The 15,728-nt window shown below is 33.7% G+C and overlaps 1 protein-coding gene across 5 annotated transcripts in view; it reads left to right on the top strand.

The window, feature by feature from the left end:
- PHF14 (PHD finger protein 14) overlaps positions 1 to 15,728 on the top strand; it is a 168,541-nt gene that overhangs the window by 63,313 nt on the left and 89,500 nt on the right. For all 5 annotated transcript variants that reach the window (XM_049799246.1, XM_049799248.1, XM_049799250.1 and 2 more), the window contains exons 15-16: positions 7,113 to 7,163; positions 7,312 to 7,433. In XM_049799246.1, the coding sequence (XP_049655203.1) occupies positions 7,113 to 7,163; positions 7,312 to 7,433 (173 nt within the window). The remainder of the gene's footprint in view (positions 1 to 7,112; positions 7,164 to 7,311; positions 7,434 to 15,728) is intronic.

Below are 15,728 nucleotides of genomic sequence, written 5' to 3'. Positions count from 1 at the left end.
TTTTCATTGGAAAGGGGTGTTTATAACATTGAACTCTTAACAAGGATTGGGTGACATCATGGATTAAAAATTGCTATCTTACCAAAATGGTCATGGTTTGTGTTTAACAGGAGAGAGATCATATTATCTGTGCAGTTTCAACCTGTGTGGTGGGTTTTTTTTTCCCTCAGGCTTTTGAAAATCTATAGTTTGCTTTATGCATGCTCTTGATAGTTGGTGCAGTGATTTCATTAGGTTATTTTTTTGGTAGTAGTGGAAGTTTTCCCAATTCTGTTTTCTGAGAGTGTTATGGTCTGCTTATGTTTCCTATCAGAGTCGTCTTCTGTTTTGTAGTAATGAAATGACTCCTTGCCATGACTTCTTTGTTTGGAGTGATTCCATAGCATCCTAATATTTACTGGTTTCTTTTATTTTTTTTGTCTTAAGATTCTCATTAACAAGTATATGTTAAAGGCTGCATGAGTGAGAGGGTTAGGGTTAGAAAGTTTTTGATATGCGATATGTATCAATGAACGATAGTTTGATAAAGGTTAAACTGTGGAAGTATATCATTAATATTAGAGTGTCAGCTATAAGGTGACATAAAAATTAAAATGCCTGAAGAATTTAGGTGGGAAACAGAATTAAAACATGGTTTTAATCTTAAACTGGCCCTCTTTGCTGCGTAGTTCATGTAGCTACATGTCTTTGTAGAGCACTCACCGTAGCTACAGGTCAGTCAGGGAAACAAAAATATGTGCTATTTCAGAGAAGAAATGTGATATGTACAGATCCACAAAAATCAAAGCATCTTAAGTTCTTCACGTTTGGCCCTCTGATAATTACAACACAAAACAACATCTACAGACTTTTTACGCAATAAAGAAATCATCATAGTACCGATAGTTCTGTCAGGTGTGTCATTAGTAATTTAATCAATCTTTTAATGTGAAATCTGTGACTAGTTTTGAATTATTTATATGGAATTCTCAAACGAAAATGCATGATAGCATGATATTCCTAATGATACCATGTCCCCCCAAACTTTCAGGAGCCCTTGGAGTACTGACTGAATTTCCTGTGCTCACGTTTACAAAGAAGAGTAATACTTACTTCAAGGTGCCAGCACTATTAGCAGTATCAGAAACTCAGTGCCAAAAAGAAAAGCCCTATGTATGTGACAGTATTGTTTCCCTGGCATCCAAGAGGTATAGAAACACCAGCATAATGTGGATCATCTTTCCTGTTTATTAGCAGAAGCAGTACATGCTAATGTAGTGAAACCCCTGAATTTACACAGATACAACAGCATCAGCAGGGTGTGCTGGGCCTCTTTGCTGCCTTTGTGTGCGTGTGCAAACAATTAAAAGGAATTCTAACCGGTTAGCATATTAAGCAAAGGAGAAACTGGGAGCAGTGCTTTCTACTGTGATGTTTGAAATAGTTGACAGAATTAATATGGCTTTTTCAAATGACTGGAAATCTGTTAAGTTCTGTTAAATACCATTGTGCTCTAACCCCTCTTGGGTTTAAATTCGCTTTCTCAAATAACTTCTTGAAATTGCCATGCAGAAATCCCCATTGATTTTCTGAAAAACAGTGACTGAGCTGATCAGATCCAGAACCATGTTTGCCCACTTTGTGGAGTTGACTTGAAGCCACTGACAACAGATGCTTTCAGTATTTCATATTCTTTTCCATTTCTTTGCAATACTGATAACTCCTGTATAACTCTTCTCATGTAGAAGAAGAAATTAAATAGGTGACAGTATAAATATTTATCCTCCAGGAGCACTTCAGTAAATGCTCATATTTAACAGGAGCGTATATTTGTGACTCTTGAGAATTGCCTCCCCCCTTTCAGTTAGTTGATGAGTTCTGGATTGTGTTGGTTTTCCTTTTCTTCCAGCTGACAAAGCAAAACTGCTCCAAAAGAATGTTCTGTCTTCTATTGCTGTCTTTGGATGAACTGGTTTAAAGCATGTGTCTTCCAGAGGCATAACAGTGTGGTTTGGTGACAGCCATGGTGGTTTTGGCTTATGTGGGCACCCATTTTGTCATGTTCACTGTTCTGCTTTCATGCTTGGAAACTAATATATCAACTAGTTGCATCTGGAAGTGGTGGCAAACAGACTGTTTCCTATGTGGCTTGGCTTTGCTGCTTTGTTTCCTTTGCTGTTTTGCAGTCTGTTTCCTTTCAAAGAGTGTAGAATTCATCCTAGGCTTTATTTGTCCCTTACAGATGTCTTCCATGTGTCCTGTATATGGAATTTATTTTTCTGAGAATATTAAAAATCTTACAGTCAATGCATTATTTAATCTTTTTCATTTTATGTGTTTCATATTGTTGTCTGTTTGTTACTGAGTTGCTTATTTCCAAGTCTAGAGTGGAGACTCCCACTGAAGTTTTTCTTCTTTGCCCACTTTTGGGTTGACAGTTTGATCCCATTGTTGATCATATTTTCCCTCAATATTTTTCATTCCATTTCGACAGGTTTTTTTTAACTGATTTTTTTTTTTAAAGTGTCTTGAGCACACTACTTCCATGGGTTGGAATCATGTTATCCCCACACCTCTGCTGATTTCTTGTCCATTTATCTTCTAAAAATGTCACCCCAAATCACTCATGCATTTGATCCACATCACGTTGTATCATTTATTGCTTCATCATTCATTATTCATTTCTTACATCAGTATTCTGTTTTTTAGCCGTTTATGTCCCGATTCTTTTAATTCCCTAAGCTGGTTCACAAGCTTCCACACTGTAACAGTAGAATACTGCACAGCACAGATGGATACTTTTGTGACACAGAACAGGAAGGCTGAATGAAACCCATTTTTTATTTATCTTTCCTGTGGCTGTGAAAGTGTATGCCCTAGTTCTCCTAATTCCTTCTTTTCTTTTTTTTTTATTTTATTTTTTTAATTTTTTAGAGGCATTCTCTAACATTCTTTCTTAACTGTGTTTTATTACTTACATTATATATTATAAAATACTATGTATTTTATGGAATATTTTAGTAACTGTCAGCTTAGATCATTACAAATTAGATTAGACAGGGGAAACAAATGTTGGGGCTTTTTCTACTTCTCTCTCTTTTCAGGTTTGATAGCTGTTTGTATGTTGTGTCTGTCACTGCTTCTCTGTAGGTAGTCTTGTAATATTTTGTGTGAATTTTTAAAATGTTGGGAAAGGCAAGAGGCAGGGGTTTTTTTTCCAAATTTTGAATGTGAAGTCAGAAGTTAATGAAATAACTCAGAGGAATGGTGTATGCTTTAATACTGTGGGATGGTTCTCCAACTTCCACAGATGATAAGCTTTGAAGTAAAAGACCGAAAGGGGCGTTGTTAATCTTTAGGTTTCATTTACCCAGAGCATTACTCTTTTCTGAGGGAGGGCATTAAGATTGATGTGACAGCTAAACCTTAGTAAGATATTCTTGGAAAAGATGGCTTGCTTTCACCTTGATGATTTCATTGAATCAAATGGCTCAGTCTCTTTACCTGAGGAACAACATCTTATGGGATTTTAAAGAGTTTAATTGGAAGCTGTTTTGCTGACATATAGAGGTGGGGTTTTTCCCTTCAAAATGTTATGCTAAAAATGACTCATAGGAAGAATTTAATCTATTTTAATCTTTTATTATTTTTAAGTTTTTGACACACACACACACACCCCCCTTGTTTAAATAAATAAATAAAATACTTCATTTTATGCTTGCATCTTAATTTTAATTCATTGATCTTTCTTGGTCTGCTCAGATTATTTTGGGATGTATTGCTAATGAAATAAGACATTTTATTTTCTGCTTTCATTTCTGTTCAGATTTATTTTGAACCACATTCCATTGTTCAGTACTTTTTTTATTCCTGTCCTAAAGTGTCATCTTGTGGCAGTTGCCATGTATGGGTTGCATCTGTCTAATCCAGATCTAGCTGTGTTTTGTTCTGGACTGAGTAGTCCATTCCAGATGGTAGATATTTTGGAGCATATCTACCTTTGGAGTATAACAAAAAACTGGCTGGGATAGCATGGCATTAATGGCAATTTTGCTTGGGTGCTGATAACATGGATTTTTGTATTGTTTAAGCACTTTGGAAATGCAGGAACAAATTTCACAAAACTGGCTTGCTCCATTTTATGATATAGGGAAGTCCTGAATTGAAGGTATCTCTATAGTATTGAATTGCCAAATGTTTTGATTAAAAAAATCACTGACTTCATATGAATCTGATACTGGATTAATGTCTCTGATTCCAAGTAAGTTCTGAATATGAACAAGTTTATCTCAGTTGTAGTATTCACCATTGGACATATATAATAATAATGTTCCTTTAAGCTTTTCTTTTACAAGAAATCTTAAATTTCAAAGTGTTTATGGCAAGTATGTGCAGCTCTAATATTTGATGTTTATAATCTCCGATGTTCTGATTCTAAGCCCACTAATAACAGAAATTATTCAAAGCATTTTAAATGCAAATACAGTACTTCAAGGCAAATAGCAATTAAAAACACTGGACAAAATAATCCAGGTTTATCTGATTCTTTTCTGTGAACCTGTAAGGTAACTTTAGTGAAAATGTATGTTAAATTACAAATGCCTAATTATTGGAATATTGTTGAAAATCACAGAATATTCAATTTTCAGTTGTGAATTTGATGTTATTTTCCATTGTGAATACTGGAAATAGTATAATGATTCTGAGCAGAAGTTAGCATTGCAAATATGTTTAAGTGTGGAAATCAGTTTGGCAAAACATTAATGTAAAATTCTGTTACTTTAAAGGCATGTAAAATATCCTACAAATGTGTATGTCAGAGGTGTTTATTGTAATGTTTGTTTTCTGGTGATTGTCAAACAGCTTCAAGTATGTTTGAAGGTTTAGAAATCTAATGGAAGCGTAATGCGATTATAATTTAATGTGACATTCCTTGTCATATACATCACACATTATATAGCAGACAGATGAAACCCAACATTTTCTTGACAAAGGTGACTAAATTATTTATAAATCTTGTATTTCCATTTTGCTGAAGTTTAAATATGATTCATCACTTCTTAAAATATAGTTATTAACTTGTAATCTTTTCCACTTAGGATAAAAAATAATTTCATTACTACCTATATTTCCAAATTATATATCAGTTTTCAAGTTGGCATTACTCTGACTGTACAAAGCATGCATTATTGTCTCTTGCTGCTTAAACATGGAGAATGAGGACCGTAACACTGCATATATTGGCATGCACCTTTACACCTACTTCTTTTTAATCTTTACGCACCTGCGTTCAGCAGAGCCTACATGGCTTAAAATTGTCAAAGTTTGTAAGTGTTCTTAGGACTAATGCCAGAGGTTGAAAGCAGTAAAATTGGCAGCAATGTGCTGATGTCTGATCAAACTTTTTTTTTGTCTAGTTTTAACTTACAGTGAGCTTGAGTTGTGTAACATGCAATTGACATGTAGCCCATGTTACATTAATACTTCTAATACTACACTGCTAAATTCAGTTACCTGTAATAAATCGATTCTTCCAGATTTGGACACTTAGGTATCTACTGTGTGGCTCGTGGAAGGTAGAACACCTCAGTTATGACTGTATTATTAAATGTATGGTAAATATTGGTATGTATTAAATAGATATGGGTTTACAATTTTTTATAAATTTTCTTTAGGGAAATGTGAAAGAGAATTCTGAATGGTAATTAAAGTATTCTAAAGAGGCACAAAATAGACTAGTGTTTTCCATTCTACTACATTCCATTCTACTACAGAGATAACTCTTGCCAAAACAAAAAAAACCTTCCCAAACAGTATGTTACTAACATGCACAGATCAAAATCTGCATAGGTAGAAAAGTATAGATGTGTTGAAGTGGCAGGTTTATTTACAGTATAACTATATTTAAATGTGAAAAACAGCTTAAAATAGTGAACATTAATTTGAAACTAGTATATATCTGTTTCAAAGAGGACCCCAAACAGGAGAAACATGATATTACTAGCTTGTTCGGAATTGGATTTATGGCTGTTTGTGATTCTGAACTGGCTTAAGATTTTTTTGATCAACTGGCTTTTACTTTTTCTGAGATGAACACTAGCTGCTTCAAAAAAAGTTTTAAGAAATCATAAAGTAGGAAGTGATTTTCTTATCATATGACAAATGATTTCCAAAGGTGATGATTTCCTCCCTGAAAAACAAGCATTTTAAAGTTTGTTTGTTTGTTTGTTTGTTTTATTAGTGTCAATGTATCAGACATTGTGGGTTAGTGGAATAGTCTCTGATGTTTTTCATTTCCTTCCGCATCCCTTCTAATTTTCTTTTCTTGTTAAACAAGGAAGAGAGAGTGTGATATTGTCAGCTTGTGGCAGTTTCTTAACGTATACAGTTTATAATGCTGCTATTTCAGAGATAAAAACACAGTGACTGAAACTGGACTCGTGTGAGTTGCGTGTAGTTACTTGGAGCTGCTTGTAAACCTATGGTGTTTTCCTCCACACTGTTGGTATTTAGATTTTTTGGCCAACTGCAATACTGAAATAATTGCCACTTTTTGTATTACCCATTCCATCTGTTAGGTACCAGTGATATGTTGGTATATGCTACAGCTTTATGAGCATCTGCCATATACCCATTATATTAAGCTTCAGTTTGAAAGCTTTAATTCTTGCTTACTCCTCAAAAGCTGTGGGAATTATTTTGTATTTCTGTTTTGATGAAGTTTTTTAATTTTGATATTTTTTGTCTTACAAACAGAGCACTTCTAAGTGCTCAAGGAATTTACTTTAATATACTGTTCATATCAATTTTCAAATTATGCATTTTAGTCTTGGGAAGTTTATGCAAAGTCTCTTAAGAGTTTTGTAATTCTGGCGGCAGTCATTTTTAGAATAAGGCTTCACATGCTCAAGTCAACAAACGTATTTATATTTACTTTTTGACTAGTTCTGTAGACTTACATGCAGAATTTGAAGCTGTTCTAACATTGGTTATTATAGTTGTCTTGCAGTGGTTCTGTAGTTAATGCTTTAAATTATTTCCTGCAATATGTTTTTGTTGTTGTTATGAATAATAGATAAATAGCAAAAACATTCTGTTACCTAATATTGAATTTTAAATATATTTTCTTCTAGAGAACTAGAGGACGAAAACGAAGCTTTGTGCCTGAAGAAGAAAAACCTGAGGTTGGATATATAGTGTTTTGTTTTTGTTTTTTTAACAGTTTCACAAAAAAATTAAACTTTGGGCTGAAGTGTTACTTTCAGTGCTATAATTGAAAATATTTGCTTTCCTTTCCCCCCCATTCCTTTCTCTTGCTTTCTGCTGTGGCAGGAACGGATTCCCAGAGAAAGAAGACAACGACAGTCTGTTCTACAAAAGAAGCCCAAGTCAGAGGATTTAAGGACTGAATGTGCTACCTGCAAAGGGACTGGAGACAATGAAAATCTAGTCAGGTAGGTTTGATACTCTGGCCTTATGAGGAACTAAAGTTTCATCTTCATCACTTTGTCATCATGATTATAACAAAGAAAATGTGCTTTTTAAAAGAAAACAAACAAAAACTTATATAGGGAAATATTACAGTAGAAACATTGATTTACTGATTGACCTGCCAAACACATTTACACTGTGGATTAAGATGTAAATAACCAAGATAATCTGTTTTTCCAACACAAGAGAATTAATTTTCTCATGTCAGGGTGAATTGTCAATCAGTGTTTTAGAGTAGGTCAGAAAGATAAACAAACCAGCAATTTAATGATATTAAAGCTAGAGGAGCATCCTAAAAGTAATTAAATTAGCATCATTAACTATTTTATGAGCTAAAATGTGGATTATGAGGAATTTATGTTTTTAAAACTGTATTAATGCTACCTCCATTAATGCAGATCATGAAAGGGTTTGATAATCATGTTTTTATCTGAAACAGAAGTGGGAAAAAAAATTATCTGTTGAATGGTTTTTTAGTAGGTGCAGAAATCTAATTAAAGTGTAGAATAGCTGCCATTGAATAGCTACCGTTGACCACAACTTCTGATGATTTTGACTTTATAGATGGCATTGTGGCCTCTTTGCAAAGCTGTAGAAACTGTTCACAGTTCTTGAAAGAATAATAATGGAGCTTAGCAACCAGAAAGTGGATTTTAATTGAATCTACTGAGCTTTCATTAGAATGATCTTATAAGTTCAGATAAAAAACAGTGCTGTATTTAGGTTCTGTATGCTTCAACTAGTTTTTTCTGGACAAGATCTCCTCTTTAGCTCAGATATAATTGTTTTTAGTTGGAAGGATTATTCCAAAATACATCTTTTAATTTATTTCAAAGAATCAGAGTTATGAGAAAAGTCAGAATCAATGATTTATGCAAGCAATACATAGCTTTAGAATCAGGATGTGTCCCAGGTACAGATGTATCAGAATAGCTGATTTTAGTATCAATTACAGCATACAATTTATTGTAGAAGTTGATAAAATTACAAGGGTTGTGTGCCAGGTTATATTTTTATCTCCAAATTGGAGGCAGGGTGCCTGTACGAGCTCATCAGTAACTGTGACTCTCGTACATAGACAAGCTGCTACTGCTAGGTACTCCTAGATCCTGCTCAGTACCAGACTCTGAAAGAGAGGCAGGATGTTACAGTGATTGCTGATACAGTTAGATGAGAACTAATGGCAACAGTTTTTAACTGCCCATGACAAGATAAAGGGCTTTCTTCAGCCCTACTGTTTGCAAGAAATAAAAGATACAGGAAGACCATTTTGTTGTGGGAAGGAATCCTGGGAACAACATGTACTGTACTTTACTGCACAAAAGGCAATGAATTAGTTTTCTTCTTCAGGCTTTTTTCTAGAAGTGTTAAATATGTTGAGGACATAAAGGATAAGATGAGAAAATGCCACGAAGAACTGTATATTTAAGTTGCAATTAAAAAATATGGTAGAAAATTAGTGATATGTATTGTTTACTACATGAAAATATTGTAGTAGTAATTGAGATGGGCCAAAAATAAGCATACTACATGCCAAAACCCAACAAATTCTCTCATAAAAAATCCTCATAGTTAGGCATGGAAACAGAAGAGTAGTCCTGCGTGGGAGGAGAGAAGGAGTTTCTTATATTCTAAGTCTTTGTTCATAATTTTCTGAAAAATATTTTCTTAAATCTTCTGTTTTATTTTCTGTATTAGTTTTTAAAAGATATTATGAATTTAAAACCTGATTTTCTTCAGATAATTCCTATAAATAGCTTCAGTTGTATCCAAGTTAGATGACCACTGCTTCTAAAGTGCTGTGGAGGCTTATTTTTGATGATTACTAAGTGATAGTAAAGTATTTAGTAAATTTGAATTTTTTTAGTACTATTTTTTTGTTTTTAAAGCTGTATTTCTTTTGATGAGAGAAAATTCAGGGACTGTAATAAGATGCTAACTGCCAGATAGCAGAAAACCTATGCAGCCAAAACTGTGTAGGGGTGTGATCCACAGAGTGTTGCAGTGTCAGAGAAAGTTTTCAGAATCCTTTTTGCTCTTACATTGTCATAAATTTAAGAGAAGCAACCTTCTGCCTGCACTGCTTCTTTCTCCTGCCTCTACCGTCATGCAGGACGCCTTTGTGGTAGTAGAAATAGAGTGTTATTTTAAATGCAAGCTGGTAGAGCTCCTTGTAAGCCACAGATATTTAGGAGGGAAAACAAAGTATTTTTTCGATCCCCATTTTGTTTGGCACTGTCTGTCATTAAAGCCAAATTTGTCTCAGAAAACTAGTGATCTTTGTCATCAAGATGCTCTTCACTCAACAAATGTTTTGTAATTTCAGTATGGTACTATGCACTAGAACTGAAAGTTTAGGTTTTGTGGTTTTGTCCACAAAAAAAGATCAGTCTTGTGATCCTTTTGTGATTACACTTTTTTTTTTCCTCCATAATTTACAGCAAATTTATTTTATAAATTCTTTTAAATACATCTGTTTAAGTTTTATTAAACTAAATAATTCTGCAAATTTTACCTTTTACAAGATCAGTGAGTGGTACAGTCAAGATTTATAAATTAGTCAAACAGTGAAAAGTTAATTGAAAACATTTACTCAAATGAGACAAACTGATCTGTAACATTATAAATGACAGTAAGAAAGCTATATCTGTAATTAGAGAAAAGTGTGGATTTTTAGTTTTACTCAAATGAACTGTAATTGAGTTCTTAGAGGAATAGTAGTAAAATATGGAGGGTTTTAATATTTTAGATTTGACACAGATAGGTTTGATGTAAGGCATGGAGACACAGAACTTTTAAAAAGAACTCAGTGAAAGGAGTTATAGTGTGCGCTTGAAACTAACGTGTTGTGAAACCAGAGGGTGCCTATAACAATATACTTCTCAATCTCAAGCAGTAATCAAATATTGAAAATATTTGATTGAAACTGAAGACAGTTTGAAATACAGCAGTTTCTAAAGCGTGAAGTGAAAGATAAATTTTCTAACAACCTCAGAAAGTATTTTTAAAGGATATGTTTGTTTTTAGAGGTGACCTCTACTGTTTGGTTTAGAAAACATTTATGTACTGATGCTTTTCTTTTGTTTCATTTTGTGAATCTTTTAAAGTTATATATAGTTTAGACTTTTAATAGGTTTCCTGAGTACTTTATTACAATAGTCTTGCATGAATCACTCAGCATGATAGATCTTGCAAAGGAATGATTCATAAGTATCTCCTTTTTTTTTTCTTTTTTTTTTTTTGGTGAGGCCATAATTCAGTATTGGAAATCTTTAAAAATAGCTCCCTAATATACCCCTTTACAACTTAACCATATTTAGCAGAAAGACGGATAAGGAAGTGTATTTCGGGTGGCTCAATATGTAATAGGTAAAGCTTGCCCTCCATCTTACACCACACTCCAGAGTAAGGAAGACGTTGTACCATTGTACGCAAAAAGTCCTTCTAGCACAGTATTACTGTCTATTCTGTTTTGGTAAAAGAAAAAATGAAGATGAATTGTGTATTTTTATTTTAATATGTAGAACACTTTCTTAGACAAGAATCCACGGGCTTATCTAGTTTAAAATCTTCCAAGGGAAGACTTCTAAATGACTTTACTTCTAAAGAAGTGGCCTATTTTCAAAAAATTATCCAGCTTTCAACTGCTGCTATTAAAAATATAATATTATAGCTTCAGTTGTTGATTTTAAAATGTGTTTGGGTAATATCTAATTGCATTAGATAAAATTGATATCTCAATGCTAGATTTGAGAAAAGCAGAGTAAAATTAAAATATCATTTACGTATGGGGCAAAATCATATTTGATCAGGTTAAAGAAATCATTGAAAAAGCGTTGTATTTCTTCATCCCACAATTTTGAGCAAGCATGTAGTAAGACATACTTTTATTGTTTTGTGTATTGGATTTTTATGCTTTATTGTCAGTTAAGTAAGAATTTACCGTTTTGTTTTATTTACAGCAACTGAGGCAAAATTATTACTTCAGCATTATAGAAAGGGTAAAATAGACTAAGCTTATGTATTTGAAAAAATACAGAATAGAATTTTTGAAAACACGATTTGAGCGCTGGTTATAAAGTAATCAAAAACCATAAAGCTGCAAAGCAAATTATTAAGCATGTATGTAGTATTTATTTTTAATGCAAATTTTTACTAGGAAATAAGCTAAATGTGAAAGTGTTTATTTTTCCCCAGTATACTAAGTCTCACGTTTCAAGCAAGTGTAATGTTCTGCATGTGCAGTTAACTGTATCAAGGCAGGCCTGAAAGGGGAAGGTGAGGACTAGGAAGGGAGAAAGACAAAAACATAGGCAGTGTCATATTTACTAAAGAAAAAAACCTCTTGAGTAAAATTGACTATAAGGTTTGGCATAGCTTCGAGTCATCAAATCATACTATAACTGAAAATCTTTAAAAAGTATGCAACTTTTGTAATTCTGGTGGTACAAATACATTTATCAAATTTAGGATACTAATTTATAGTGTATAAAGAATTGATTCCTTAGCTGCACAGTGTGATTTATTTTAATTCTGGTTTTGACAGAAAGTGTGGTCTAGACAGGCTCTTCTGAATCACCTGGAAAATTTTTCTCCGAAACTGTTACTCACCATATTTCCTTAATTGCATTTGTCTTTTATAGGTTCATCTTTGTGTTTTTATTTTCTTACATTTCCATGCAGAAGGGCATGCCAGCCGTCAAGTTAAGGATTTCTTCCTTATCTGTTAGCTGCTAGTTTTGATGCTCCGCATGAGCTGAAGTTTATTCCAGAACAAACACATTATTTATTAATTGCTTTAAATGCACAGCAACAAAATTAACAATCCATCATGGTAATTGAAAGCCTATGATTTACAGTAATTTTAGAAGTTTAAGGCTGCTAATGCAGAGATTAATCACAAGGGAAATGTTAGTTAATTCAGCCACAATTTGCAACAATCTTATGTTTTACAGAGGATTACAAATGCATTATTTTATTGGAATGAACTACCTGAATGAAAGGAAACTTAACATTCAGTTGTGTAGTTTATTTCTGCTGTATAATTTACGGGGATTAATTCTGTGTATTAACTTTTCTAATTCCTTAAGTTACTAGTTAGATCATCTTTTCTGTCATTTACCTCATCTTATTGCCTTCTAAAAGTTGATTCTTTTTATGCTAGATATCAGGATAATACATATTATGACAGATGCACATTTTTGTTCATTACGGACTTTATTCAAACTGAATTGCCTATGCTGCATTGCCTTTTACTGTAAAATACCACAGATTTTTCATTTTTAGTAAATTCATGTGCTAGGGCAGTCAAAAAAAAAGCTATAGGCGTTGCGAAGCTCTCTTTTGAAGTACCCAAAAGTCAGGCATAGGTCTGATACTAAAAGTCATACTGCTGTCATTAAGGGCTTCTCTAGAAGCAGAGTGCTAGGCAATTTGCATTTGGGCTACCCAGCTACTTAAAGCTGCATGCGTCTGGAACATTTGAAGTTGTACTGCAAAAAGTCCATGGCAGACTCTTGAATTTTCTGTTAATTAGGAACCAGTCTATTTACCTGGTACTTAAAGGATTTCTTTAGTACATTTGTTTGTTATTTTCCTGAACTGAGACAGCAGAATCTGAATTGAAGCCCAGATTATTGGTTTTCCCCTGATTGTTTTGCTGGTTAATTCTTACAGAAATTTAAGCTATCTAAAGAATAGAAGCTCAGGTCTTTGGATACTGATTTTGTGGTCCATCTCTGGTTTGATTCTTGATACTGTGTGATCTTGAAGGACCTATCTTAGAGGTAGTCTGTGTAGGAGTGACCCAAAACTGAAATTTTGGAGCTATTGCCATGATTAAAAGACTTGTTTCCATTCAATTCTGCATTATCAGAATTGGGAAAGCCGGGTTGGGAAATACACACAGGACCATCCAATGTTATTTTTGTGTAAAGCTTAGCATTGAGCCCTCATTTTGAAAAAGAGAGCAAAACTGCATGAAAAGTTATTCTGCCTACCTGCGCTTTCTGATCAAAGTGCAGACACAGCAAAGGATGATTCCCAGCCCCACCCCCCACCACCCCCACCCCAGGAAAAAGGTAGGACTTCTGTGAATTTTTTTTTTTTTTTTTTTTGGTATTTAGTGGCATTTCCTGTTAAAACGTAGTGAAGAAGTGTAGTTTTTTAAAGTATGTAGAATAGAGGAAAAAATGCATGTTTGTCTCTCTTCAGTGTTATGAAAGTTCTAAAACCCTGTTGGAGTATTACTGTGAGATTTGGCAAGATTTATTAGTGTTCCTCTTACCAGGTATGTGGTGTGTACAACCCCCAAATGTTTTTCTTTACATTATTTCTTGGACTGTTTAATGATCTGTCAGTCAAACCTCCTTGAAGTTTAACATAGATCTTTTTATGGTTGCAAACCAATGACACCCAAGCTCTCGTATACTGGGCTTTAATCTGTAGAACACTTGTGAATAGGAGAAGTTTATGAACTCTTCAGGTACAAGTTTGGTTCAGGTGTTTAACTGTCAGATGTTCGTAGTATTGATATTTAAACTCTGCTGATCTGAAAAGCTTGTGTACCAGTGTCAAACTTTAGATGTATGTAACAATACAACCACTTGTAAATAAGAGTTTCAAGCAATCTTTCTGCAGGGTTACTTTGTTTTCTACTAACAATTAGTATTTTACCTTTTTTTTTTTTCATCAGTGAATTTTTAAAAATGTAGTTATCCTTTTCTCTCCTTCGTTACAGCTGCTTGATCAAGTCTGTGCTGCAATTGTGGATTTGTACATTACAGCTTGAAACTATATTTGGCAGTTGTCATCTGTTCCCAGAACAGCTATGTATTTCAGGATTTATATATTATTTTTCTGGTTGCCTTAGGAAATACATGCATCAGAGACCTTTGCACCTTTTTGTCTCCTGTAACTCCTACAATTCAGAAGAATTTATAAAATAAAAAAATATAATGCTGAGGATGTCCTAATTAGCTTTGCTATAAGTAATGAGTGAGTTCTTTAGATAAAGCAGTCATTGAGTGAGGTGCCTCTTCAGAAGATTAAAATTACTTTAATGAAACAATATGCAGAGAATATGAAATCATGTTACCTGTGATGGAAGAGGGGAGGCTGATGACATATCAAATTATTTCCCAGTCTGGTTACCAGTAATAGGTTATGGCTGCAAAAATATCTATCTTGATGGAGTCAGTATCTTCTTATTTTTGTAGGCATTCTTAAGAATTTTTTCGTACAGCATCAAAATTGCATCAAATGATTCAATTCAGTTGGCATTTGAATGTGTCAGATACTCTGTCATTCTGGCCAAACTGCTTCAGTCACTTTCAGTGCAGCAAGGTTATCACATCAGAGCATTTCATAGTATAGGATGCTCAGAAAACAAATGTCACATTCTTTATCAGTTCAGTTGTTTTGCATCGTTAAGCTGAGCCATTGCCACAGAAGCCATGAAACTGAAATTTATGCTTATGAAATTTATAACCTGAGAATGTTAGTATTCAGGTATTAAAATAAAGTGGTAGAAGACCACAGCAGGAGACAATAACCATTTAAATGCTGTGTTGCAGCATCAGTTTTGACTTTTCTCAATTAGTGTCAAGTGAGCATCTGTGCAGTTTTCTGAATTAAATGTCTGTCCACATAATTGTTACGTAAATTATAGACTATTTGAGTAAGAAATCCCAATATGCAAAATAGTGATTCTTTACTGTTACACACATATTTTTTTCTCACTTTTGTTACTGCTGCCCAATACTTTTACAAGTCTTTGATCTGTAGTTAGTCTGTGTGGGGTTTTGATAGTAGTACGCCTGAGGTTTGGGTGCAAAACTTCATCTCCACAATTCAAAACAAAATTTATCTTGTAGTAACGTGAGAGTGTGTTTTACATTGCAAAGAAGCCCATACTTGAAAAGCAGTTAGAGGTACAGGGAGCTTAAGGAATTTGAGTCGCTTTTCTCAGCATTGACCAGTGCTATTTTTCACATGATTAAAATGGCATATAGCACAAGTTTTCATTAATAAATCAATGCAGCAAAGTTGCATGCAGTTAGTTGCTAATTTGGGTCTAAACCAAGAATTTTACATATGGTATTATTACCTGAGAGGCTGTAGATAATATGTGTATATATGGAATATTATTGTTCTTTTTAGCTTAATAGTTCTATAGCCTAAGATATTTCAGAGATACTTACTGGAGAACATACTTTTAAAAACATAAACAATGAAAAATGAAAAAAAAAAAAGCTCTT

This window comes from Accipiter gentilis, chromosome 4 (assembly GCF_929443795.1).
Source record: "Accipiter gentilis chromosome 4, bAccGen1.1, whole genome shotgun sequence".
NCBI classification, from domain to species: domain Eukaryota; kingdom Metazoa; phylum Chordata; class Aves; order Accipitriformes; family Accipitridae; genus Astur; species Astur gentilis.
The sequence above is the reverse complement of the archived record's forward strand: the minus strand, read 5'-3'. Positions and strand labels throughout refer to the sequence as shown.